The sequence below is a fragment of the Trichophyton rubrum genome (genome assembly GCF_000151425.1).
Source record: "Trichophyton rubrum CBS 118892 genomic scaffold supercont2.1, whole genome shotgun sequence".
NCBI classification, from domain to species: Eukaryota; Fungi; Ascomycota; class Eurotiomycetes; order Onygenales; family Arthrodermataceae; genus Trichophyton; species Trichophyton rubrum.
The window spans coordinates 792869-819152 of record NW_003456428.1 but is presented as its reverse complement, the minus strand read 5'-3'; the positions used below and the strand labels follow the sequence as shown (position 1 = coordinate 819152).

Sequence of the window (26284 nt, the reverse complement as noted above, 5' to 3'; positions counted from 1 at the left end):
TGCAAAGTAAGCTGGTTGGAAGTCAAGTCTGTTGAGTTGAATGCCATCTACATTCGCCCAACGCTATCTTCATTTAGCTATTCCAGTCAAGAAAAGCACAAGCAGAACTTGGGAGATTCTTTGACTAACCGAATCACCTTTTATTTCCTTATAAGCTCGTTTCGATTTTCCGATTAAGCCAACCGTACCGAGTCGAAATTTTGGTGATGGCTGCGCAGCGGTCAAGGTCTCCATCGGTCCCATCAGAGGGTGAGATCATCGAGTCAGACTCAGATACGAAGGCAACTACGTCGCAAACCTCTATTTATAATGACACCAACGTTGACCGTAACCCCAGAAACGATGCTCTACCCCCAAAGTCCCCTAGTTCTTCGCGGCCGTACCGCTCTGAACGCTCAAGGTCCCGCTCGCCATACTACAGATCTTCTCGAGGCGAAAAACGAAGACGAGATGACTACTATGATTATGATAGGGGCAATCGCGGGGGGCGTGTAAAGTTCTCAAATGGCACATACGATGACAGCTACCATCGTCGTGGAAGTTCTCGCAGGCACAACCAACGGCCATACTACGATCACGATAGGAACGATAGCTATGACCGGGGCAGCCGACATTTGCAGTATAGTGACGATTACGACAGGAGGCCAGACAAACGTCCGAGAACGCGAAGCCGTTCTCCGTATCGAGACCCTAGAAAACAGAAACAGTACTCGGGTGATGAAGCCTCGAACAAGGACGCGTCGGAGAAAGATGGCAAGGGCATGGCCCGCGGGCAGGTGGAGATTAATTTGTCTACAGAACAGTCAGTGAGCGAACGAGGAAATCCCTCAGTTAACGCTCAAACTTGGAAGCAAAAGGCTGAAAATGGAGAATCTCAGATACAACAGAATCGATCCATCACTGAAACTAGTACAGATGATAAGTAAGTGGACTGACTCTACTCAGGTTCTACCAGTCAATTAATGATCTTACTAATTTTTCCCTCTTAGACCGTCTGTTCAAGGCAAAGACGAGGATACTGAAATGTCCATAGAACCAGTTGATGAAGCTACACTGATTGAACAACGACGGAAACGCCGTGAAGCTATAAAGGCTAAGTATCGTGATGCACCGAAGCCTCTTATCGTGCAAGCTTTGAAGCCTGTCAACCCGCCCGAGTCCGTGACAAATGGCTCTGCTAAATCCACTTCAAATGCTGATGAAGCCGGTAAGGTTTTGCGTCGTTCAATATAAATTCAAGTAGTATAACTAACGAGTATATAGCATCATCTGCTCCGTCACCAATGACAACTCCTATTGACACACCGGGTTCGCAGTCACCTACTAACTTTGAAGTTTCGAAGGATGAGGATCTTGCCAACACGGATTTATGTGATAGGAGTGGAGTCAATAAGGAAGAACCCTGTGCCGCTGATTATGACCCGACTTCTGATATGAGAGAAGATAAGAAGAGACATGACAAGCGTCACTTTGGAGATGATCTTTCTGCGGCCTCTTACGACGAGACTAAGACGGGCCAACATACTACAGCTGTTCAAGAAGCTGAGAAACCAAATCCAGTAAATGTCAAAGATGATTTCGACATGTTTGCCGAAGGTGACGACGATATGTTTGCTGAAGAGCCGCCGTCGTCCATGCGGCCCAATGGCCCATTGGGAATTCCAAAGGCCCAGGAACTAGACATGAGCATGCTGGATAATTGGGATGACCCTGAAGGTTACTATAACGTTATGCTGGGTGAGTTGATCAACGGTCGGTATCACGTTCAGCAGATTCTAGGCAAGGGAATGTTTTCTTCCGTCGTACGTGCTACAGACTCGAAGACAGGGAAACTGGTGGCAGTGAAGATTGTTCGGAATAATAATACCATGAGGAAAGCAGGCATGACGGAAATCAATATACTACAGTTACTACAAAACGCGGACCCTGAGGACAAGAAACACATTATCAGGTTTGACAGGCATTTTGACCACAAAAATCACCTGTGCATGGTTTTCGAGAATCTCAGCATGAACCTTCGCGAGGTCCTCAAGAAATTTGGTAGAGACGTTGGTATCAATCTACGGGCCATCCGGGCGTATGCTCAGCAAATGTTCCTCGGCTTGAGCCTTCTTCGCAAATGCAACATCCTCCACGCGGATATTAAACCCGACAACCTCCTAGTTAATGAGAATAGAAACATTCTCAAGATATGCGACCTTGGCTCTGCCTCCCTCGCCTCAGAGAATGAGATCACCCCTTATCTCGTCAGTCGGTTCTACCGAGCCCCTGAAATCATACTTGGAATACCATATGATCATAGCCTGGACGTCTGGTCTATAGGCTGCACGTTATTCGAGCTTTACTCGGGGAAAATACTGTTTACAGGACGCAATAACAACCAGATGCTCCGGTCCATCATGGAATGCCGCGGCAAATTCCCGCCCAAGTTCCTACGACGCGCAACCCTGGCACATCTACACTTTGACGATCTTCTCAATTTCCGCAGTCTGGAGGAAGACAAGATTACAGGCCGCATGGTGACCAAGATCCTTGACTTTAAGAAACCCTCGCGAGACCTAAAGTCTCGGTTGATTGGGAAAGGGGCCAGACTCAATGATGCAGAATCCAAGGAGATAATGATGTTCATTGACCTCCTTGACCGGTGTTTGAATCTGAACCCAGAGAAACGCTGTACTCCTTCGGAAGCACTTCGCCACCCATTCATTGCTAGGCATAACAAAGTCTGAATCTGCTAAGTACAGGCGATCTCCGGAAGGGCAGTGACTATCGAGAAAATTCTGTGTGTCCCGTAAATCTCAGCCATCAAGACTGATCCGTTTGAAACTGAAAATGCATGGATACGGGCACACCATGTCTTTAGTCTATAGGACAGCTATATATATATAATTTAGCATTTCTTTTACATATCTTTTTAGCAATCCACTATCGAATACATTAACAATCCATGTAAAGTCCTTTGTTGCAGGCGGTAGTCGGCCGATGAAGACCATTTGACGTTTAAGTTCGCAGTATCTGAGAGGTCATGCGTCCCGGAATGCGCCACACACGATCGCACTATAGCCGTCGAGCCTCGTAACCAGCCTTCGTCGCATTCTGGAAGCCCCGTGGCGTAGCCAGGCCGTTTGTTCCCTTATCGTCATCGCTCGCTCGCAACGGGCAACAAGATCTATGGGGGGGATCTCCAGCTCATCACCTGACTGATCATTTTCTAAGGTTCAACGTCGGTCGCTGGCTGAAGGAAACTCGATAACGGCCGAAACACCAGCCACAATGTGATATTCGCATGGTACGTACAGAGATGCCCGAAGGAGAAGCCAGGTAGGCAAGCTAAAACTGGATACACGCAGGCTGTGATGCTGATCCGGCTTTGTTATCGTAGACAGAGAGGAGAAGTACTCTGTCCTCTGGAGATACAAGGCTGCATATTTCTACAGAGTACTCGTACGAGGCAACCAATATGTACAACTACGTATTCCATGTGCAGGCAGCATGCAGCATATTGGAGACGCGGGCCTTAACGAGAAGCTGACGCCATATTCGAGCACGGAGGATCTATTGCCGTCGTTTCATGGTCCATGGACATGGAAAGAAGATAGAACTTTCAGATGAGAGTGCATGAATAGCGCGCAAAAATGGAAGTCATGCCATGTTCCACTCTGCAGTCGGGCGTCAAGAATAAAGAAAGGCGTTTCACTTAGCCTTGCAGGTCATACGTGCGAGATCCCTCGGGATTCAGTTCAGCTGTTAGCTTCCCATTCTCCTTCGCTTAAAGGGCTTTGCTTTGACAGCGGCGGTGGCAGCAGCACCGGATGGGGAAAGTAATGCTCAGAGGACAATATCCCGGGCATGAAACGACGATAATTTAGGCATCCAGACGGGGAAATTATTATTAGGTTCCAGGTGGACAAAAGGATTATCCTGGTCAAGCGCCCGGGAAGCCGGCGCAGTTACATAGTACGTTTCAGGTGGACGGGGTGAACTCATGTCTTTTATACTATGATATTGACCGGGATTGATAATCATAGGGCAAGAGAGCATCGAAGGTGATGAATCATATTCAGAGATCGTGAGCTCACAACGGTGCCCCAATGCCTCCCGCTTCAAAAGAGAATAAGAACATATCAAATTAAAGGTGTGGGGATCAATTTAAAATGCAACCACGCGGTTAGGTATGGGGTTGTTTGCATTTATCAAATGCACAAAAGCAGGGGTCAAGTGAGCTCGAGCAAGTTAAGATCCAAGATGCCTCACAGCCCATACAGGGCACCTGGGAGCCCGGACATGCACCGTGAAGCTCTTCATCGACGAGCTGAGACCACGGAGATTCGGAAACATAGCCTCACAGACACTGCGAAAGCCCTGGTTCCTGGTCATAATAATCAATGTGAGGCAACCTAAGGTGGTCCATCTCTCGTCTCTTCCGCGGAAGAGTGCAGGCCTGATCCGCCCCGCACGTTCTTACTCAACCGACCGCATAGACAACCAGTGCCAGCCATGTCGATAATAATAATAACAGAGCATCGGCATTTCCAAGGGTATACGTCGCTGCAGAGCTAGCGGGAAGTATGAAGATGGGATCTGAAAGTCCTAAGCCGTTAACGGAATTCTCAAAGCCAGAGTCCCCGTCTAGAACAGGTCTGAATGACGTGGGAGTGGCCTTCGACTAATATGAACGCCCCAGTACATCGATAACTATCACTAATCGAGCTTCGTTACGCCCGAGTTTCTTTTGAGATGGACATGGCTCCCCGTTACGGTGATTGTTCGCGCATACGCTCTGACCGCTGGGTATTATGATGAAATGATGAGACAAGAAACTGGAGGAAGAAAAGAAAAGACGACTCCAGGCTATTGCAAATAGCGTCATATGCAGAATATTAATAGTGTCACTCGGTTGCTCAAACGGATATGCAATAAGGCAAGGAACCGTTATCGTGTACACGTTACTCCCGGCAACGGCCGAAGGGCAGGGAAGCCAGAGGGAGGAGGAGAAGGAGCAACAAGAGATCTCTTCCCACCTCTACCTCCATTTTCATCGCCTTTGGAGAGTGGGAAAAAAAAAGCTTGTCACTCTGCATGTCGCATTAGAGACCACAGATGCGCACTGCGATGTTGTAGAAGAGCCTCTACACAACGTGAGACTTTGGACGTACCAGCATACTGCGGTATGTCGAGGGACTGCACATCTGAGAAAGCCGTTCTGTACTCTGTACAACAGCAACAGCCGGACACCTCCAATATCAGCGCCCTTATGACCCTGCGGCAGGCATCAAAAAAATGTCACAATGTCACACCAGCATGCATAATAGTAAAAGCTTGGCAGATTAAGGTGATGCCCTGAGCTTTTGTCTAAGCAATTTTCTCCTCCCAAGTTCGATTTTCATGCAGAGGCCATGGGGATCCTATCGCCCGCCCCGTACAACGCTCAGCGCCCTTGAGTATCGGGCTAGCGCTTTGCACAAGGATGATGCAAGTGGGCTAAGGGCTGGAGACAGCCGTCGGCTATAGCAGTGCAACCTCTTTCCTGGCTCAGCAGCAGTGGACCGACCAGTCGGAGAAATAACAGTAGCATGATGAGGTGATACAGGTTAAGCAGATCATATATTGGCCATCATTGTGAGTGGGTAATGGGTGCCCTCTGTTTGACACGAATGACTCTCTGCCTGTTCCTTTTGGGACGACTTGCAGGGAAGTTTGGCTGAGTAACTGATGACTGCTTGAAGACAGCAGCCTGCCTTTTTTTTTTTTTTTTTTTTCACCCTCTCCTGTACGGAGTACTCTGTACAGCACATGACATGGCGAATAATGATCTCCAGCCGGGGGGAGTGATAGGCATACCTGATAGAGGGCTAACTGCTGGCCAAGCGTGGAAAATAATGTGGCTAGTATATACGCATGCTTCCAGCTAGGCAGTGCGCCATATGTGTCTATCGTATCACTATGCAGCTACCTCCAAGAGGATTCAGGAAGAAAAGGCTATAACTATATGTTTAAATGTGATGTTTGAATTCCCAGGAACGATGGAAACCATGATGGGCTGGTTCACCAGGCACATCCGCAAGAGCTACGGAGTGCTGATATTTCCCCTCTACGGCCTGTGATGTATGCTTAAGTACTCCGTATCCAGGACCAAGAGGCCACGATAACTGAACAGGCTTTACGGAGTACACACACAAACAAACAAACACATCTAGGTCATGTTTTTCTTTGGCTGCTGGGAAACGTATCGGAGCTATCCAAACATCTTGTGCCTTTTTAAGGTTCGTGTCACTGCATAAGTCGTGGCTGGACGGGCTTTTCGGCGGACGGGAAGACTGGTAGGAAGTCCTCACATGCGATCTCATTGGACTGACGTGTCACCGTTTGAATAGTGTACTCCTCGAGCAAGATGAGGGTGGGTGATATAGCTGATCAGGAGATGCATGAGAGGAAGGGGGGAAAGGCTCAAGTTTAACTGAATCTCTCTCTCATCACATCTTTCAGCTAAGGAAGACCGCCCCCACCCTCTGAGGGAAAAAGGATGAAAAGATAACACCTTACCCTGTATGTTGGGATATTACTTTACCCGTAACTCTTAAGATAGAGTTAACACAACGTTGCACAGATGTCTTCTATCCTCAGGCCCATAGCCTAATCGGGGCTAGGAAGGAAAAGGTCATCCATGGATTGATGCCCAGGACAGCTCAAACCGAGAGCTGTGCGTCCTATTGGAGAGCCGGGTCAATGGTAAATTGCAAGAAGGAGAAACCCGAGCTGAGATTCCTCTTCCCTTCCCCTTGGGAATGAATAAAAAAGCAACCACATGTCGGTCTCCAAACAAACAGACAACGGGAGGAATAGCGAAAGAGAAAAAAAAAAGAAAGAAAGAAAAGGAAATAAACTAGGGAGTTTTCTTTTATTTGTAGTGAGTGTGAGGGGAGAGTGTTTTCTCCATGAATAGTAGTGGGTGGGATATCAAATTCTTTCCTCATGCCAAAAATACGGACGAAACCGACGCTGTGCATCGTCCTCGCGAATGTCAGATGCACTGCCGGGTCTGGAACTACCTCGTGGAACGTCCGATAGCAGTGCAGGTGGCCATAACTGCACCTTCAACCCGCTGAATTGCTTATCGCGGGAAGGAAAATCGATATCTGTTCTCATAGGACCAAGCCTGCCTTTCTTCAGGCCAACCCTCTTCGACATCCCCTGAAGGAAAAGAAAAGGGACGGAACATGCACAGGGCATGAAGGAGGCCCTCCAATAACCATCTCGTCTGTCAGAGGCCGGCCACTGATTCATTAAGGTTGCTGAAGTCTGGGTATCGAGGATGTAGCATCAACTTTTTCTTCTGTTTTTGGGGGAAGATAGAGACAAGCGGAGGTGAAGGCTGGATATTGATGACGACTCCAAGGCTGGGGGAGGGGGACCGGAAGGGGGTATCATTGGTATGAAACTAAACATACATTGAACTGACATCTACAGTGGGAGACAGGCAGCGCAAACACATGGTCAAGGCCGCTTTTCTCCAGGCCTGATCGAGATGTTGTTGACTTTTCTTTTGAAGCTTCAGATTGATCTATGTAAGTCGTGACTTTGCAGAAAAACACGGACTGAATAACCAACATCCCGATATCCATATCTTGATCTGCATGAAAACCTTCTCTCTCGCCTGCAGTGCTCCGTGGTTGCATATACCTCGACACACCTGGCCATATTAACTCCTCTACATTTAGACACCAGAACTCCATGCTCCATGCTAAAAGAGATGTCCATGCTGCCGTGTGTTTTCCTTTTTCTCTATCTGTTCAACCACCAATCACTGTTGTTCATTCACCCAAGGTTCAGGACTTGGTATCTGGCAGGATCTTACGTATTTCCCAGGAATCCATGCAACTTTGTCCATACACACACATGTGTGGTCTGTCAGCCAGTGAATGTATGTACTTGAATGTATGGAGCGCTCCGGACGTCATTCATCGAGCATGTATCTTGTGCGCGAATGGTCAAACCCCCAACGAAGCCAAAGCTAATATACAGGGGGCCAATGATATCATGCCAAAAGTTTCTCATAATTTCCTCCCATCGTCCCGTGCTTGCTGCTGGTTCATACTCCACTATAAACGGGAAAGGAGGAAGGGTGGAAAGGGACAATCGCGCAACCGCGAACATGGATTGATACTCCATGCGTTGTCAATACCTTTAAAACACATATTATATTTTGGACTTACCTCTCCAACTCCATAACCCTGGCAGTCGGGGCAAGGAGGCTAGGAGGGAACAAAAGAAGAAACACGGTTGATAACGTGCAAGCCATTCCCTGGCAGCAACTTATGTATGGTTGTTCAATCTGCTAAGTTTTTTTGTCGAATTGAATCTTGCGCTTTGATGCAGGGGCCCCCTGCTCTGCGATGGACGGAACGGGTTGCAAGGACAGTTGAGAGATCCCGAGGGTTATTATCGTTCTTTGATTAAACCCATTCCATGGAGGTTGCGGTATATGCACGAAGTTTGAATGTCTGTGCGCTACTGGAAGTCTTGTTACCTGAAAGATAGAGAAGATCATTACTCCATGGCCCTTTACGGAGGAGACCATACTCCATACTAAGTATAGCATCACCATGTCGACAGCCATTGTTGCTGGATTCTGGAACAACTTGATCATATCCTTGCTGATGTATTTCTTTTCAATCGTTTATGTTGTAAGCTTCATGCTGTCAACAAAATTTGTCTATCCGTACGGAGTATACGAGGATTCTTTTCTGACATGTATACACTCCTGCTTTGACTTGACCATCCAGCCTTGCACATGGCTTTCCCGTCCGGCCAGTGCGAAGTAGTTGAGTAATAGAGCTGGTCAGCGTATGTATGCAAGTGTACCCACCCTGAAACGCATGGAGAAAGGTCGACAAACACGGCACGGAAAAAAAGGTTAAGCGGGCAAAGGCTGGGGCTGAATTTGCAGCCTCTGTAATAACAGCATCGTCCACATTGATACCACCAATCGGTCATTCGTGAATAGTTGGCATTGCAGCCAAAAAAAGGGATGGAGTACTTTAAAGCAGCCGTTGAGGGTGATTTCCCTACGCTTAGTGATGCGGGAGAAAAGGCCTCGTCTTGGACTTGACGGGAAGAAAAGGAATCCATCGATTCTCTCGTACGTTCTCAATGGGCACGACTCACATACTATACGGATATTCAGTCCTTGAAGATGCAGGGAGGTGCTCTTGGAGCTTCCCAATTTGTTCGCCTGAAATATCATTCATTCAAGACACCATCAGTCGCGCAGCTCGGGAGGTCTTGTTTCTTCTTCCAAGGGAGAAAGAAAGAAACTGCAACGTCATGTTGGAGAAGGGAAAGATATACCTCCTTGCCTTGTATGCAACGATGGCAATGCCGAAAGAGAGAGGACGATCGAATGGAACGTTCCATATACGAGGCAATGGAAATCATTCCAAGGCTCAGTATGGAGAGGGTCTCCTCCGTAGTCAGGGCCAATATTGATGCTACGTCGCTACTGGAGACAAATTCTCCGACCCCTTCGAGACTATTCCCATCCAAGACGAAGGGCTGTGCTTGGTGGCTTTGCTCTCTCCTTTCTTTTTACCCTTGGATCACTCTTGGTCCAGTCCAATTAAGCAAGCGATGTTGATAACTCACATGAGAGTTGATTTAGCTTGAGCAGAGAAGATCCAGGCCAAACTGCAGCCGACCCATGTTTTCTCACCTTGGTTGCCCTCGTCAGGATAAAATGTAACTCCTTCATGTACTCTGTATAGAGCGGCCTTCTTGATGCTCCATCTTGCATATTCTTTTTTTCTTCCTTTTGCTAGTGAATCGCTGACGAAAGGACGATGATAAGAAGCAAAAAAGGTGGCGCGAAGTTGAAGTTGAAGACGAGGGACGAAAAGGCGGTGTCAAACTGCCGAAGCTGAGCCGAGCCGAGGCTGGGCAGAAAAAAGGGACGAGGGATGGCCCGAAAGGGAAAAAGTCATGATGAGTAAGCATCACATGACATATCTAGTTATGTAAGATAGGAGATGGCCGAAAGAAGCAAAAATAGACAACATCCAGAGAAAGCGCAAGAAGAGGCCAGGTCGAAGAGCAAGACGAAAGGCGATAGAGAGGGGTTGATAGAGAGACAAGACGGGGGCCAATAGCCGACAGGGCTTCTTTGAGACAGGAGGAGCTTGACGCCCTCCTGTGCTAGCCAGGTCAGGGAGCTGGTTGCCTGACTTTCAACGCTCTTTTTTTCCCTCGCTACCTGTCTTCTGACCATCTGTCCCCTTTTCGAACCCTTGCCATCTTGACCTGTACGTCAAGCCCAGTTTGAAATTCGATGGGCATTAGTGAGAGTCTAATATAGATAGTGTGCTCACAATGCGTGTATATATAAATAGAGATGACTCGAACAGCTTGCCAAGTCCATGCACAAACTAGTGGCTGAATAACGCGAGATCAATGCTCTTTGTAGAACGCTCGACGTCTCCCTTCGATCAGCGCCCGTAAGGACCTGTGAAACACTTGGGAGGAAGTTTGGATATTCATTTAATCCACAGGCGGAGTGCCTCCTGCTTTACACACGATCAGCGGGTCGAGTACTCTCTCCATACGGATATACAAAGACAGCTCTTGCCGGTTGTGCGTCTTTATGCGTGGCGGGCTAAAAATTATGCAACGAAATGCCGTATCCAGTGGAGACCACTTCATGGTGATATCTCATGTACATCGTACATTAGTGACCATGCTCCATGCAGCACTCTATCCAACGAGAGCTAGTGAGATGTGTGATGGAAAGGCTGGTCAAAGAACTTACGACTCCCTTTTCCAGGTGACTTGGTCGCGAGAGGCAAAAAGGGCCCAAGGAGTTGGTTATTATCACTGACGGAACGAGAACGAGCCTCAGCCCAAGAACAAGGCACACCCATGGAAGTGCGAATGAACCATGGTGGTGGTTCGAGTCCAGCGTATGTTAATATTCATACGCCGATGGCAAGCTAGTCGTATCCAGACTGAGGGTTCAGATGGTTAAAATGAGAATCCAAGACTAAGGCCTGCCCTTTTCAGTCACCCTCCGCCCCATGTCAACAGTATCCATGTCCATGTTCGAGTGTTCACTGTTAGCTTCTCTCCACAGCCCGCCATCGACACACGCACACACACGCACACACACGCACACACACCAAACAGATCGATGGACAGACGCAGAACGTAAGTTGGATGTGACGAGGTTCATCCTTTTACGTATCCTCTGTTGGCTTGGACCTTCAACTTAATTTATGCGAGGGACTCGAAGCACCCTTTACAGGGATGGGCCCATCATGAGCTAACGGATAGAAAGTCAGCCACATTCCGTCCTTTGCTTTTCCTTCGGATGATTGATGCAAAGTTGCCTATTCTGGGGTTAGCTGGAGAGTATGTGTATATGACTCTTTGGCGCTAGTCAAGATGATGCCATGGTATGGGGAAAGGTGGGGAGCAGCGGTGGGAGAGGGAGGACAGGCAAGTCCTCGACCATCATCGATAAGGATACGCGAGTTTCTTATTCTCCTTGTTAGTCAACTAGCGGCCCCTTTCAAGGATGCTGGACCAACCATCGCTTTGGCGCGCCTTGCCCTCGAGGGTTTCTCCCAGCCCTTGAGCACGGAGAATACTGACCGAGCCCATAGGAAAACGGACATTCATGCGTTGCAAGAAGTCGATAAGAGGCGACAGGTCTTGGCAGGGATCTCCCTACTGACGTTCTCTTTTCATCTTCTTCCAGATGTAATTACTTCTCTCCTTGACCAAAAAGAGAACTATGGAAAGGGATTAAGAAACTAGCCACTGCCACGACATGAACTATTCTTTGTTGGCTCAACCTGCTGATGCAAATAGCTTGAACTGCGCCTTTGCATACAGTACGGATACAGCTGAAATTCTCTGTACATTGCGAGGGATGGGAGCGCAGCCGCTGAGTCTCAAGATAGAGACTCCGTAGTAATAAGGGCCCCGTCACCAACATTCATCTCCCTGATAGTTAGTCAAGCTGATGGAGGAAGTCTCCAGTAGTAAGTCATATCCGAACGGTGGTTCCTGAATGCGTGGAAGAAATTCTCAATCTTTTTTTGATCACCGAGATCAGATGAGCAGTGTCCTCCTCCCTGGAACTACCCAATGGCAATTGCCACAGTAAACTTCGCATAATCTCCTAGCCACCTCCAGCGAATCAGGCACACAAGGCTACGTGGGCTTGAGCTGCTTTCTTTCCAGTCAAAAATCTCGTCAAGGGCAGCAGAAACAGCAGAAGAAGCAAAAAAAAGTTTCTTAAAGTGGACAGAGAATGAGGATGACACCGCCAGAAATAGAAATACGTGTTAAGACAGAAATTGCATGTAATATGGTGATGGTCTATTGAAGCCCAGGGGATTCTCCGCACGATCCTTGCACTGAAACCAATACAAGGTCACCAGCCGTGTTCGAAAAGGACCCAAGGTCACCAGTTAGATTTCAGCCCGATCATCCAACATGGTACAGGGGCAGTGTCATGCATGCAAAAATTTAATCAAAAAAAAAAAAAAAAAAAAAAAAAGCATAGCAATTTATAACAGCCATGATCTGAATTCAGATTGCTTTTTACAAAGTTCCCGAGGCCAACACAGAGTGATGGAATCTACGCAAGCAAGGACATCCAAGCCCCAAGGGAAAGAGATCGACTTCTTTCTTTTTTACTGTTTACTGTTTTTGATTCGTGTCAAGAGGGCTTTCATCAACATGACCAAGCTTCAAAGTGCACCACCCAAGAACCACAAGCCTCCTGGCCTCCCCAATAATCGCTGCTCTTAATTATCCACAGGGCATGCCGAAGCTCCGCAAAGCCTCGCATCGCACCAACTCTGCATGTCAAGTCTCTTTCTCATCATCGTCAAATCAACCCTTCGGCCACCTCTGTTGTCTGTCCTGCACTGCGGGTCGCTAAACTAGTTAGTTGAATGAAAACCCAAGGGCCAGGAAGGGGGGAGCAGGACGTTATGCAGTGCCGCGTATCATCACGCAGGAAGAAGGGCATCCAAGGCAGCTAACTTCTCACTCTTGTTCCCCATAACCAGGCTTTGATCTGAGAGATGACGGTTATGTTTTGCCTCACCACAGCACGGTCGATAATTTGGAGTCACTCAGAGATTGATGCTCGATGCTCCGTATACAACCATGCACACCCAACATCCATCTTGCATAATGTAATACTCGAAGCCTGGCCGACTTGACCAGCATTAACTTTCCCTTTCCCTTGTTGAACTGTGTTTGCTTTCGTTTCTTTTTCCTTCTGCTCCCTGCTCCTTCGAACTGGACTGTTTTTACTCTTCTGCCTTTTTTCTGGATCAGGTTGGACAGAGATGCTGACATCAGAGCCCAAGGAATATGAAGAAGACGAGGAAGAAGAAAAGAAAGAAAGCCATGCTCCACCGCAGAGGTAAATCTCCACGGGCCACACGGCACTGTCCACAGTACCCTGGCTTCGTGTGTCTCGATTTGCCATCTTGCCTGCCGTTTGATTCGTTCCAGAAAACACCATCGATCTTTGACCTGTTTCGTCTTACGGCTGGGAGTCGACGCAGAAAAATAAAGGGTCCACGTCAGGGAACGAGAAGGAAAAGGCACCGTTCAGCTTCCAATAGGGGTAGCCAGGAAGACGAAGATTGGCGCTGAGTCAAGCTGGCCTTTCCTCTCCTTTAACCTTCGGCGCGACCATCCATCGCCCTATATGACAGAGAACTCGCCAATATACGCAACCGTTGTCGACAAATCCTGATTCAGCCGAAACATCCCTGGGTGGAGAAGCAGCCTGTCTTCAATATGATGTGGACACGGCTAGTTTCATCATAGGACCAACATGCTCCACGAACCCCATTGGCCGTCCTTGATTAGGTAACGGTCATCGTCGACCTCAAAGCTTCGTATGAGCACAAGCGACGACAACATCGACGGAGTACGGAGCACTATGTAGGGGCTCAAAAGAGACAAGGAAAAAGAAAATCCGAAAAGGAACGAAGACAGAGAGAGGACAGCAAGCATAGAGGCAGCTGTGCATGATTAGCGCCCTTCTGAGCGAAAGGAGAAAGGGGGGAACGATCTTGTCGTTTCTCTTGCTGCTCTCTTTTTTTTTTTACTACGCAGCCACTGCATTGACCCGCCGTATCTCCCCCTCTGCATCAAGGGGGGATAACATCCGGGGACTCAGCGGACGGAGAGAGGCAGAAGCTGCAGCAGAAGGATACCCAGCATCAGCCAAAGAGAGAGTGTGTGGAAGACCCACGCCCCAGACTTGCTTCAACGCAGTATGTAGTGCAATTTCGCTCGTACTGTCTTGCTCCTGCGAGGATGGCTGGCGCAGACTAGCCATTGGCGGACGCCTTGCAGCTTTGCTTTTTCCTGCTATATGTACACATCTCCATCTTTCTCTTCTCTTCCTCCTTTTTCCCGTTGTTTCTTTTTCCTTCTCTTTTGCTTTTTTTTTCTTTTGCAACAGGTGCGACCCATGGACCATCTGGCAGTGGCGTTCCATTTCGCTCGTCCCCCATGGAGCCTGGTCCGCCTTGTTTATTACGGAGCTAAGCTGCGTGAAGGTCCGACTCTGCACCAATCATGCTTCATCTGCATCTTTAACCCGAGGCTGCTTGCGGTACCCTCAGATAGAGGTATTTCCCGCCACCACCTGCCTGCCTGCTCCCCCCCAGCCAGCGATAGGGAGAGTTGTGTGCGAGATTGAGCGAGTAGTGACGATTCTACGCTAACCCTTGGAGGCCCGCTGCTCCCTCTCGGCATTTCTATCTTCCTCCGATTATATGTACCTATCCTGCTCGGACACTCATCATCATCGTCATCTATATCCTTCCCGTCTCGCCCTTCAATTCACCCCATTATTTCCTCTCCCCTTGCACGTTCCTTTTCCTGTTATCAAAGTCTTGATCACGGTCCTTTAAACCCAAAACTCCCTCCTCTCCCTATCGCTCCTCTTTCTGGCTCTGGAACTAGCTCTCCCTGTTTCTCTCCTCTGCTACGACTGTCATCATCCTACCAGTCCCATATCGCCTCCGCTTCGCCTTGATTTAAAAATACCCGTCTCTGCCGTTTTACCCTTTTTTTTTTCGCCTCATCCACCAGTTCTGGACCTCGCAGCCAACCAACCACAAGGACCTTAAACCTTCTTAAGCAAAACCATACTTAGCCGCAGAGATATATATACCTTTCATTCTTTTTCGTTTCGTGCCTTATATTACCCTGCCTCCTACCTATCCTACCTTCCTCTCAAGATTGATACGGGCCAGATGGACTCCTGAGCCATAGAAACATCACCCCACTCTCTCACTGTTTCACTTACTCTCTCTTTTATATACTCCTTTCTCTCTGCGGGTGTTGTCGACGAAAAAAAAAAAGGGTTCGTTTACTTGATTCTTTTCTTGGGAGCTTTAATTTTGGACCACATTGCCACCTCCGGACTTTGGAATACCCCTTCTACCTTCCTCTCCTTTTACCATCAACCAACCAACAGCTACATACGTCCGCAACTTGCTTTGTCCCGTTGAGGTATAACAGGCCATGCATCTCCCAACTCCACCGCAGTCACCGCAACCAGTCTCCTATTGCGATGCTCCAGAGGACAAGCTTGGGCTACTCCTAGCCAATCGACTCGAGCTTACCGGCATACTGGGTGTAGGTGCTTACGGAGTGGTATATTCTGCTATCGACATCCAGACAAATACTCCATATGCCGTCAAAGCATTGAACAAGGCCGGCCTGGATCCCAGACAGCGAAAGTTCCAGCAACGGGAAATCAAACTACATCACATGGCCAGCCATCATCCCAACATTGTTTCTTTGGTTCGCATCATGGATTCTCATGATTGTACTTTTGTTGTTATCGAGTTTTGTCCAGAGGGCGATCTGTTTTCCAATATCACCGAACGAGGCCACTTCGTAGGAAATGATTTCCTAGCAAAGAGGGCCTTCCTCCAGATTTTGGATGCCGTTGAATTCTGCCACAGCATAGGGATCTATCACCGGGATCTGAAGCCGGAAAACATCTTGGTGTCTGACCGTGGGATGAACGTGAAGCTTGCAGATTTTGGTCTCGCAACAACAGATGCCTATACATCCGACTTTGGCTGTGGCTCTACGTTCTACATGTCTCCTGGTATGTATTTGTTTCCTACTAGCTTGGTTCTTCTTCTTTTTTTTACTCTGACTAACAGTTGGAATAGAATGTCAACAATCCACCCCAGCCGCGTATGCTTCTGCCCCCAATGACGTTTGGAGTCTTGGAGTTATCCTGGTCAACCTGTCTTGCGGCCGCAACCCCTGGAAACGAGCTTCTCCGGAGGATCCTACCTTCTTGGCCTATCTAAAGAACCCACTGTTCTTAAGGACAATCCTTCCACTATCCGTGGAACTCAATGCTATCCTTAGACGCATCTTTGAATGTGATCCTCAAAAGAGAATCACGATCCCAGAGCTGCGAAAGTTAATCCTGGAATGTCCAAGGTTTACTGTTCGCCCATCGGTCCCAGTCCTCTCCCCAGTGGTCACCCCTCCAACCCAGAGCTTGCAGTGCCTCAAGGAGCCAGTAGAATTTGTGCCATTCAACAACTCTTATCCTCCATCCTCACCAACAGCAGAAATCATCGAACCACAATACTCCAGTTCTGCTGTCTCCGACACCTCTTTGTCCGACGATGATTCTGTCTCCTCGTGCTCGTCCACTGAATCCATCAGCAACTACCAACATCGCTTTGTCCCTGCTGTTATCCCACCTAACTTCTGGGGCTCTTTTATTCCTATCAACCACCCCGGGCAGAAGCTGACCACACGACATAGGCCTCTGGAGCAACCCATGCCTATCACCGTCCAATCATAATTTCGCCTGGACTTCGAATCCTAATTTTACGCCAACGAATCTCCTTTCAATTGACCTTTCTTTGCTTTGGAATATACGTTTATTTACCAGTTTAATTCTTCTGATGGACCCTCCCTCGAAAACAATACCAAAGAGTTTTAACGGACGGAGGCCAATTTTACCTTTCTCATCACCGCGGTTCCAGATTGGATTTTAGCTGGCAAGCGGGCCCACTCTCTATTCGGGAAGAAAAATAACACCGCTTTCCAGGAAACGTTCCTTCAATTTCTGCTCATTCCAGCCAGCGTTTGACGAATTTCATGGATCTCACTTCTGCATTTCAACACGTGTCTTGATACAATCGCTACTTTTCTTTTGCCTTTGCCTTCCCCTACATAATATCTATTTTGTGCAGGCTGGACATCTTTCTCCCCTTTTCGGTGCAGGCCATGCCTTATCGTGTTACTTGTGTTACGTTCACCGGCTTGTCCGCTTTTCTCCTTTTCGTTTGGGACGGATGGAAATGACGAAATAACCTCTCTGGCGTTTTTCACTTTGAGATCCTCGATGCGGGTTGTCCTTGAGTTTTTTTATTTTTTTTATTTTTTGGAGGCGTTTTCATTCAAATACTTATCTGGGAGGCGGAATACTTTTTTGGCGTGTACTCATGCGGGTTGTTTTAAGATGCATTTGGAGGCCTACTCATTTTTGGTTACCTTTTTTTCTCCCCTTACCATTACCAATAGAGGTTTACTTGCGGGCGTGTGTCTTGCGTTTTGATGGGATGATGAAATTCTCGCTTTCGAAACTGATACCCAGAATTCATATGTTCAACAAAAAATCCTTTATTTTATTCATCTTGGAGCACACGAACTATACCTGTGCAGCCAGAAAGATCTGTTTGGATGAACGAGCACTTAAATATGTTCTTCCAATTCCCCTTAATGTATATAGTGACAGTCAATATAAATATTTATAGACTGATCAGCTCCTTTACGGCCCTACTTCGGATACGGACAATGGTCGTACTTCCAGACGTGGTACAGCCTGCTGGTCGCCTTGATAGACCAGAGGAAAGGCAAACGGGGATACCTAACGCCCGTGTTATATGTATGGCATATTATGTGGCTCCCCTGCGCTGCTCGTGTACAGCGATGGCTGATTATCGCTGACCAACCTGACGCCCGACTCACCTTGCAGCCTCGTCCTCCCTTTTCTTTTCTCCCAGCGAGGCAGCCAGCCCGAGGAAGAGAGTTAGCCAGTTCGGAATCGATGTCCGTTCGCAGTCCCCCATCGTCTCTCTGCCGCTGGTCTTGTGTCTCCCCGTTTGCTCATCTACTCTCCGTATTCAGATGTAGGGGACTCGAGCTCTCTCCCTAACTAGGTCAATTTTTCAGCGCTCTTCAAGAAATGATACGCTCCCAGTAGCTAGTTTAGAGAAAAATAGCCCCATCTGGATCTTCCTGCACTTTCTTTTCCCTTCGTTTTTCGTTTTCGACATGTTGTCTGAGTGTGGTGATGTATCAATTTCTCCATCTCGGGGCGCTGGCCTCCAACCCCCTTTTGGCAAAACGGGAATTCCATCTTCATAGCGATGCGAGATGTGCAGAGAATAATCCTCCTCCACCACCTCTGTCCTGCATCCAGCTCGTAAAACTAGTTCGGGGCCATGGTTCCATCCTTCACTAGCGACGACAGATCGACAGGCTGATAGGTCATCCCAGGGAGATCCAGCCACTTAGGCAACGTTCGATGCCGACCATCGTTCTTTTCTGACGCAGGCCATTTCTCAAGAACAAGTCGACCTCGACGCAGCGGCCTTTGCAGCCGGAGATGGGCTACTATTGACTCGGTTGGTCATCCGTACATTTCCATTGCGGCCAGGCGGGGCGCAACCCCGTTATTTGGGGATTTGGCTTGAAGAGAGATGCAGCCGTGGGGGCGAAGTTCACGGTGTACAGTCTTCGTTTCTTTTTTGCTTCTCAAGAAGAGACGAAATGAAACCCATCCATACAGCATGGCAACAGCTAACGGGTCTAACGAATGTAGGAAAGAAGCCCGTCTCCTACGTGAGATGTGAGCTTGTGCATGAATTAGATGGTTTGCTGATGGAGGATACTCGGAATACCCATCCTCAGGGGCCCTTTTGCTCAGTATGTCGAAATAACTACGGAGGATATGCTCCATGTCCAGCATCGTCCGATTGCATGGCTGATTCTTGTTTTCCTGCATGGATTTACTCTTTTCATATTCATCTGGTTACGAAGTACTCCGGACTCTGGACTTACTTTAATCATCTATATTGGGCTGCCGAGTCACCTTCCAGCCGATTGCATGTCCAAATGAGTGTATATGCAGATGAAAAGATCACATGGAGCGCAGGAAAAATCATTCGATTCTTCTCGATGACCCCCTACCAGCCATGCAAGTGGTAAGCAGACCCATGAGGAGATACGCTGGCAGCAGCAGGGGTTGAGAAGAAGATGATGGTGGGATGCATGTTTCTTCTTAATCATCGCTGGCATGACCGTCTGCCTGCTGGTCGTTTGAAAAAAAAAAAAAAAAAAAAAAGAATAAAGCCAAGACTGCCACCTTGCCGGCTGCCGGTTCTAGGGCTCTGCAACTTCATCTGACAATGCATCCAGGCCTTAAGCAGCGATATACCATGGCTTGTTTGTTGAACCCCCGTCTGCTTTGTGGGGGGCATGGCTTCGCTGCATGAAAGATAAGCTGCATAACCATAACTACTTAGACATACTATACATAAGTATTATGGAGTCTCTCCGTTGCGGATATTTTATGTAACCCCTTTTTAAATATAACGGAAATACCTGCTGAATTAAGCACCCCTTAAGTTCAAGGTACATGTTTAAAATGCCTTATTTGTCTGCGCATTAGTTAGTCGGAACAGAGATGCAATATCAAGAAGGTTGATATTCAATATATATCCTGTCTATAGTACTCTGCAGAGAGGGCTATAAAGGAGGTCTGAGGAAAACAGAATTACCCTCTTCTCAATCATTAATGCGACCCCCATGCATGGCTTACTGGGTAGAGAATGTAAGAAAATGCTTTAACCTACGAGTTCAGATAAGGTAATACCCGGAACCCTCCGGGAAAACTAGTTGGTCGAAGGTTTAAACATTTTAAGGCGTGCAGTTTGCATCTGCCCCCTATTATTGCAATCCTTGAACTTGCTGGAAGGGGAAGAAGGGGGGGGGGATAAACCAATGCGGTTGGAACCCAAATAAGGCTGTTGAGTATATGTTCAGGATGGACTTACTTAGAAGCAACTGCTGGGGTGGAGATAGCTGTGGGTGAGAACTTACTCTTAGGTTCAGTGATGTGTACAAGGAAGGTGCATAAAGTATGGAGTATATTTCGTCCATTAAGCAACAGGGAGAGATGGGGAAAGGGGTGTGCCTTGTTCTACGACTCCGCCCGCCTTTCTGTTGTCTACATATTCCTTCCTCCGGTGACCATTATGGTTTGGCCATTGACATAGCTAAACAGTGGGCTGCAGACACCAAGAATAGATCTCGCTGCTTCCGTTGCACTCGCCGCTCGTCGAAGGGGAATATCAGCGTATGCCTCCTGAGACTCCTTGGTCTGGGTAGGCAGCTGAGAGCCGGGGATGCCGAGAGCAACCTTCTCACCATCTGGAGTGGTGATGAAGGCCCCGGTCTCCTTTGCCTGAGTCAATCGGGTGAGGACGAATCCAAAGGCAATAGTATTGGCTCGCACACCGAATTTTGGTCCCCATTCCTTAGCAATAGTTTTGGTCAGACCGACCATACCTGCCTTTCCAACCGCATAGTTTGCTTGTCCACTGAAGAAATGCGTAGTTAGAACCTTTTCTTTACTCATTCATTCTCTTTTCAAGTCAGTGAGAAACTGGGAAGGGGATGATTGTGACATACGCGTTTCCATGGATTCCACTGGTGCTGCTGATGTTCACAATTATTCTTGGTTCACCGTCCTTTACCCGGAAGTATGGAGCTGCAGCTTGAACGAGTTTGAAAGGGGCAGTGGCATGGACTGCAATGATGGTATCCCATTGCTTCTCAGTAAGCTATAGTTGTGTTTGGTTTGTCAATCAGCTGAGTCCATGCATAATATCCAAACAAAAGAATGTCGATGGGTGCAAACGCGAGAGGGGGTATACGGCACCTTGTGGATGACTCCGTCCCAGGTGAATCCAGCATTGTTCACGATGATATGGATCTTTCCGTTTCCGAACTCAGCGGCCCTTTGTACGAGTCTCTTCAGGTACGCTCCATCCTGTACGTCTCCTGCAACGGCAATTGCTCTGCCAGGAGATGCATCATTGATGGCTTTGGCAACGGCCTCGGCCTTGGCTATATAGTATCATTGACGTATGAGCTCATTCTGTCTTTTTTCCAGTGTCTACTGAGGAGACCTTATAAGGTATTTATTGATTCTAGTTGGATATTGGATATGGTCTTACTGACAGCTGTCAAGGTCAGCGACGACAACTTTGGCGCCCTCGTTGGCGAAGAGCCTAGCAGCCTCTGCCCCTATGCCCTGTCCCGACCCGGTTATAATGGCTACTTGACCAGCAAGCATGCCTTGGGGGTAGTTGAGGTGCGCGGAGACCTGGTTCAGGCGGTCTTGAGGAGTCATTATTGCGTTCGGCGGGTTTTGCTGGCCGCTGCCTGCAGGAGTAACTAGTTAGGTAAAGTGGGGATAATACGTAAGAACAAAAGAGAGTATATAGCAATAGCAAGCACAAGGTAAAACGATGTATACACAATCTATAGGGAGTCGAGATGTAAACAGGGTGAAGATGCAGGCCGGCTTCCCATGGGCAAAGCATGCGGTGTAAGAGAAGGCGACGTTGGGGAGGCCGAGAAGGGGAAATGCCGAGGTCCAGCACAGCTTGCGACTGGACGAAACACCCGAAAATGCCGACGGAGGACTATTTTTTAAGTACGATTATCATACGACAGCAGAGCGCCATTGTGTTGCGTCGCTGGTTGAGAGAGCCAAGGGAAGGAGCTGTGGGTGGGAGTATCGATATTATTATCAATATTAATAGTATAATGGCTATAGTTTACATAGGTTGATAGGTTGAAGGTGTGTTGAAAGGTGTTCTAGACAGTCATCTCTGTAGGCCAGTCAGTCAGCATTGAGTAGCCAGGCTGTGCCGGTAGTCAAAAGCCCCCAGAAGGCCAGTCAGATGGGCGCCGGCCGCAAGGACAACCAGGACATGGAATATCTGATGCGAGTGCCCGATAATGTCGTACTTGCCCGGATGCAGACACTCAGGCACCCTGGCAGCATATATGGCTGCGCCGATGATATAAAGGGCCCCCTGAGTTATCAGCCAGTCCAGCCCAATCTGTAAGCGCGCCTGGCTGAATCCAAGTACCACCACGCCGTGCGTAACGGGGAACACAGCAGAGAGGCCCAATGCTACAAACATGGCTGCTCGAAACGGCCGCAGCGCCGGTTTGCGAAAACGGGGGATTGTCGCGACGGCTGCACACCCGGCTCCGAGGACCACAATCATGCCCCAGTACAGTCTCTGCAGCTGTGGCGTACAGTAAAAGCCATAGTAGATGCTGGGGATAAAGCTGCCAGTGATCAGACCTATTATTCCGAGGTAGTCGCAAGCATTGCCGATGTAAGCAACCCACGGCGAGTGGTTTGATATCGTATGGTATAGGGCGCTCATCCCAAGACAGAACGCGGCGCCGGCGAAGAAACAGCTGAACACGACGATGTCTGCCGGAGTTGCCGTGTGGTACCGTGGCGAGAGGGCCCGGTAGAGGACGAACGACGTCGGGAGGGTAAGGAGAGCCGGCAGCAGGTGGGTGTATATGTTGACGGTTTCATTGTGGACATAGGTCAGCGAGTGGAAGCTCCGCAGGAACGAGGCAGAGGCCGGCCGGTAGCCGGTATGGATATGGTGGTTATCCTGCAGCCAGCGAGGCAGCGCATCCCAGTGGACTGTCGCAGTCCAGCTCTCCTGCTCTAGCACTTCTGCTTCTGCCTCTGTCTCTGTCTTTATCTGCTGTTGCTGCTGCGATGTCTCTTTCTCCTCCCTCCTGTAGACGGCGGTGGCAGCAGCAGCAGTGACTGCTCGGCGCTGCAGAAGAGACATTTCTCTTTCTGTTTGTTTGTTTTGCTATCTTCTTCTTCTTCTTCTTCTCACATCAGGGCTTCTTCTGACACCAACAGCCAGCAGCCAGCAGCCAGCAGCACAGGAGAGAGAACTGTGAAGCCCTCCAGCTTTGTTGTCTTTTCTTATCTCAACATCTTTTTCTCAACATCTTCTTTATCAGCACGTGAAAGTCTGCAAACAGTGCAAACTGGCGGCGCGCATGAGGTCATGGCGGGAGAGAGTCGCCGGTAAGCAAGAAAGACACGACGAGGACGACGAGGACCAGGACGAGCAAGACAGCCAAAGCTGCGACTCGGGCAGCGAGGGTCGCGTCTGTTCACGGCTGGGTGGTTCGAGTGCTCACGTCTTGTCTTTTTTCTTCATCTAGTTCGAGCCATGGAGGGCCCGCGGTCGAGCAATTCCTCTCCCTCCAGAAGTCGACTGAGACCGGCGGTGGTCGATCCATTAGAGCAGGCAGGGTTCGTTTCTAAGGGAGATACAGTGTAGGATGCCCCCCATATCCATATACCGTTTTGCTTCCTTCCTTCTATAATCCTCCTTGATCGCGTTGGTGGTGGTAGCTAAACTGTTCTCTGCTTGAATAGGCTGCTCAACGTGAAGGCACAGTTTGCCTACTATGAGAGAATCATGGAGCGGTACTTGAAATTTTGCAACGACTACTCAAGTGACATCGATGCTGCCTTTGCCTCCCTTCCCAAGTATTCGACCGAAGATGCAACCAAGAATCCGCCAGTGGCTGACACTTCCACCGCTAATAAAGAGTCTCAGCCCAACCAGGCACCACAAAACAAGTCTTCTCGACCTGAGACCCTGTCCGATTCGGCATCAAAGGACCTCTCCGTGCTGCTTCTATCACTCCGCAAACTGCGGGAAGGCGTCGTGGCAACCGCGTCCGAGACCCCGTTGGAGTTTGCACAGCATGTCCACGTTTTCTGCATTCGAATGGGAATCCTTGCCGCGCACCCTCCATCCTATTATGTTCCATTGAGGCGTTTGCTTCATGAGCTGAACGAACCGTCGAGCGCCCTCAGTGAATCCGATTTGCACGAATTTACCTCCTACCTCATTCTCGACTATGTTTGTCGGCGCTCTGACCTCAACCTTGCATTTGAACTCCGCGCAAAGTCTAAAGCCGCCTTTGGATATTACAACATCACTGTCGATAATATCGTTTCTGCCTTGCTGCATGATAATTGGGTCCTCTACTGGAAATCCGGGAGGCATGTGGACGGGTATACGAGGTCACTGATGAGCTGGTCTGATTCCTATATGCGACGCAGGGCCCTCAAGGCTATCGCGAAAACTTATTTGACGGCAGACATACGCTTTATTATCGAATGTTGCACGGGTTCGCCAGACGGCTGCACGTGGGAGGAATTGGTCAAGTTGGAAGGCATCGGATGGCGAAGAGAAGGAGACAAGGCCGTAATCCGGATTAGGAAGCCCAAGGCTGCGTGAATGAGCACTCATCCAGTTGGCATCCGAGTGCCAAGGACCATAATCCATTGCCAGTGGTTGTAACTGTTTTTGCCAAAAAGGACGGCCCTATTGTGGAATTGAACGGCCTGGGTTTTGAAGGTATGACAGTCCCAGCCCTGTAGGCGATAGGTGGTTAACCATACTAGGGTATTGGACTAATGCATGCAAACAGGCCATTTATAAACGAAAGATATGATAAGATGAGTCAAAAAACGACAGGAAAAAATAATGAAAAAAAAAAAAAAAAAGAAGAAGAAGAATACACTCCAACAAGAAGTTTAGATCTTAAAAGCCCCATTTGGTATTTCCCAGTTGCGATGCTCTGATTGGGGATGTTCGGCCACCCGCTCTGCTAACGCTGCCTTGAGGGCCCCTGAATCCTCCGAGCAAAGTTCGTACACGGTGGCTAGATTAAACGTGAGGCTTTGGAAAGAGTTGTGGTCATCAACGAGCGACTCTAGGATTTCGCGTGACTTGATAGAACGAGTTAGCCTTCCTCCATGTTGATAAAAAAGATTAAATAGAAAAAAAAAAATTTACAAATGGGTATCTCAGTCAAAAAGAAACTTGGTCTTACCTGTTTTAGATCCCCAACATACAAAAGGCAGACTGCAAGGTTCTGCTTGATGAGAACCTCGTCATCCGTGCCACAGTAGATTTTTAGAAGCTCGTTCCAGCCAGTGACAGCTTCGTCGAATTTACCCTCAGCCATCTTTAATAACGGCTCAACGATGTTGGCTGATGGGCTAGAAACGCTAGAAAATAGATCCTTCGCAGAATCTACATCTCCTACCCTTAGGTGCAAAAGAGCTCTCTGTTGCAATATGCGGACGTCACTCTTGGATGGTGGAGCCATACTAGCCAGAGACCGGCGAGCAGCCTCCAGATCACCCATTTCAACCAGGGCGTTAACAACGCGGATACCCAGATCACCTAGTCTGGCTTTCCACAGTGCTTTCTCTTCAGCCCCGACACCAGGACGTATGATATGTCTCCTAGCTTCTAATCCAAGGTCATAAAGTCCAGTTATACCTCTCCTGGTATCACTAAACCCAATACTCTGTAGTCTTACGGCAATAACACGAAGTGGCCAGGGAGCAAGGTGAGCTTTTTCCGGGGGCTCCTGGGAGCTACCATCCTCCTTTGGAAGGTCAGGCTTGACGTCTACATAGTAGAATGAAGAATTCAAATCTTGCAGGGCTTTTGATTCCTCTGCGGCTAGGAGAGTATTTCCCGTAAGCAGAAGACAGGTTAGACGAGTATACAAGAGGGAAAATATCGCGGTATAGTTAGTGGAAGTTATCAGGCTGGAGGTTAGGATCGTAGCGGCAAAATGTGCCGCGGGAAGGTAATGGCCTTTTTTGCATAGGTCATTAAGTTGTTGTAGTGCCGATTCCAACGGCTGGCCGGGCAGCAGGCTTGGGAACTCCGAACGAAAGGGGAGGGGTATTTCCAACTGCGAGAGAGGGTGGAATATCTCGGGCTGGCGTAGGAAGGAGAAGTTCTGGGTCACTTGGATATGCGAGCTATCCTTGGGTGATGCATTTAACTCTCTTGCAGGGTGAAATGGCAATGAACTGGTCTTGGAGTCTCGGTTCCCAGATGCAGCGGCCGGAGTTGGAGAACGGGTATCTGGTCTATCAGACGCAAAAATCGTCAGAGAAGCCAACATGAGCGTTTAATAAGGTAGAATCGTACTCATCAGGGATATCTAACGGTCCCTTTGTTGAGCTACGCGGCCGAGTAGCTGGGCTATCATGTCAGTCTGCACTGCTCTAGGTCGAACAAGGTGAGCAGACATACCT

General features: G+C 48.5%; 10 protein-coding genes across 11 annotated transcripts; 4 read left to right on the top strand and 6 right to left on the bottom strand.

The window, feature by feature from the left end:
* Nucleotides 1–206: 206 nt before the first annotated feature.
* On the top strand, nucleotides 207–2729 carry TERG_00320 (CMGC/DYRK/PRP4 protein kinase; the record flags this gene model as incomplete). The annotated part of the gene is made up of 3 exons (XM_003238282.1): nucleotides 207–922; nucleotides 990–1207; nucleotides 1264–2729. 3 exons carry the CDS (start codon nucleotides 207–209, stop codon nucleotides 2727–2729), a joined length of 2400 nt encoding a protein of 799 aa, XP_003238330.1.
* A 3033-nt stretch (nucleotides 2730–5762) lies between these two features.
* TERG_11541 (uncharacterized protein) lies at nucleotides 5763–6847 on the bottom strand. Of its 2 annotated transcripts, XM_047750643.1 has the most exons (2): nucleotides 6544–6847; nucleotides 5763–6351 (listed from the first exon to the last, which is right to left on the bottom strand). In XM_047750643.1, exon 2 carries the CDS (start codon nucleotides 6345–6347, stop codon nucleotides 5994–5996), a length of 354 nt encoding a protein of 117 aa, XP_047605049.1. In that variant the 5' UTR covers nucleotides 6348–6351; nucleotides 6544–6847; the 3' UTR covers nucleotides 5763–5993. The 2 variants fall into 2 exon arrangements, with proteins under 2 accessions (XP_047605049.1, XP_047605048.1); XM_047750642.1 differs by having other exon boundaries at nucleotides 5763–6847.
* Nucleotides 6464–9717, top strand: TERG_11540 (uncharacterized protein). The gene is made up of 2 exons (XM_047750641.1): nucleotides 6464–6546; nucleotides 6608–9717. The coding sequence occupies exon 2, from the start codon at nucleotides 7732–7734 to the stop codon at nucleotides 8227–8229; it is 498 nt and encodes a 165-aa protein (XP_047605047.1). The 5' UTR covers nucleotides 6464–6546; nucleotides 6608–7731; the 3' UTR covers nucleotides 8230–9717.
* Nucleotides 9718–13132: 3415 nt separating this feature from the next.
* TERG_00316 (uncharacterized protein) lies at nucleotides 13133–13534 on the bottom strand (the record flags this gene model as incomplete). Its single annotated transcript, XM_003238278.2, has 1 exon — nucleotides 13133–13534. The coding sequence occupies one exon, from the start codon at nucleotides 13532–13534 to the stop codon at nucleotides 13133–13135; it is 402 nt and encodes a 133-aa protein (XP_003238326.2).
* Nucleotides 13535–15558: 2024 nt separating this feature from the next.
* On the top strand, nucleotides 15559–16873 carry TERG_00315 (RAN protein kinase; the record flags this gene model as incomplete). The annotated part of the gene is made up of 2 exons (XM_003238277.1): nucleotides 15559–16153; nucleotides 16221–16873. The coding sequence occupies 2 exons, from the start codon at nucleotides 15559–15561 to the stop codon at nucleotides 16871–16873; spliced, it is 1248 nt and encodes a 415-aa protein (XP_003238325.1).
* Nucleotides 16874–20308: 3435 nt separating this feature from the next.
* Nucleotides 20309–20719, bottom strand: TERG_11539 (uncharacterized protein; the record flags this gene model as incomplete). Its single annotated transcript, XM_047750640.1, has 1 exon — nucleotides 20309–20719. The coding sequence occupies one exon, from the start codon at nucleotides 20717–20719 to the stop codon at nucleotides 20309–20311; it is 411 nt and encodes a 136-aa protein (XP_047605046.1).
* A 16-nt stretch (nucleotides 20720–20735) lies between these two features.
* Nucleotides 20736–21496, bottom strand: TERG_11538 (uncharacterized protein; the record flags this gene model as incomplete). Its single annotated transcript, XM_003238276.2, has 3 exons — nucleotides 20736–20924; nucleotides 21023–21210; nucleotides 21325–21496. The coding sequence occupies 3 exons, from the start codon at nucleotides 21494–21496 to the stop codon at nucleotides 20736–20738; spliced, it is 549 nt and encodes a 182-aa protein (XP_003238324.2).
* Nucleotides 21497–21995: 499 nt separating this feature from the next.
* Nucleotides 21996–23047, bottom strand: TERG_00313 (uncharacterized protein; the record flags this gene model as incomplete). The annotated part of the gene is made up of 1 exon (XM_003238275.2): nucleotides 21996–23047. The coding sequence occupies exon 1, from the start codon at nucleotides 22977–22979 to the stop codon at nucleotides 21996–21998; it is 984 nt and encodes a 327-aa protein (XP_003238323.1). The 5' UTR covers nucleotides 22980–23047.
* Nucleotides 23048–23252: 205 nt separating this feature from the next.
* On the top strand, nucleotides 23253–24727 carry TERG_00312 (uncharacterized protein). Its single transcript, XM_003238274.2, has 2 exons — nucleotides 23253–23482; nucleotides 23585–24727. The coding sequence occupies exons 1-2, from the start codon at nucleotides 23376–23378 to the stop codon at nucleotides 24456–24458; spliced, it is 981 nt and encodes a 326-aa protein (XP_003238322.1). The 5' UTR covers nucleotides 23253–23375; the 3' UTR covers nucleotides 24459–24727.
* Nucleotides 24728–24757: 30 nt separating this feature from the next.
* On the bottom strand, nucleotides 24758–26151 carry TERG_00311 (uncharacterized protein; the record flags this gene model as incomplete). Its single annotated transcript, XM_003238273.2, has 2 exons — nucleotides 24758–24952; nucleotides 25057–26151. 2 exons carry the CDS (start codon nucleotides 26149–26151, stop codon nucleotides 24758–24760), a joined length of 1290 nt encoding a protein of 429 aa, XP_003238321.2.
* Between the last annotated feature and the right edge of the window lie 133 nt (nucleotides 26152–26284).

Excerpts from the sequence above, each read along its gene's own strand:
- TERG_11541 (XM_047750642.1), bottom strand. The coding sequence starts at position 6,347 with ATGAGATCGCATGTGAGGACTTCCTACCAGTCTTCCCGTCCGCCGAAA.
- TERG_11540 (XM_047750641.1), top strand. The coding sequence starts at position 7,732 with ATGCTCCATGCTAAAAGAGATGTCCATGCTGCCGTGTGTTTTCCTTTT.
- TERG_00312 (XM_003238274.2), top strand. The coding sequence starts at position 23,376 with ATGGAGGGCCCGCGGTCGAGCAATTCCTCTCCCTCCAGAAGTCGACTG. Across the intron at positions 23,483-23,584 it reads GTTTCTAAGGGAGATACAGT|GCTGCTCAACGTGAAGGCAC; the intron begins GTAGGATGCCCC and ends CTGCTTGAATAG.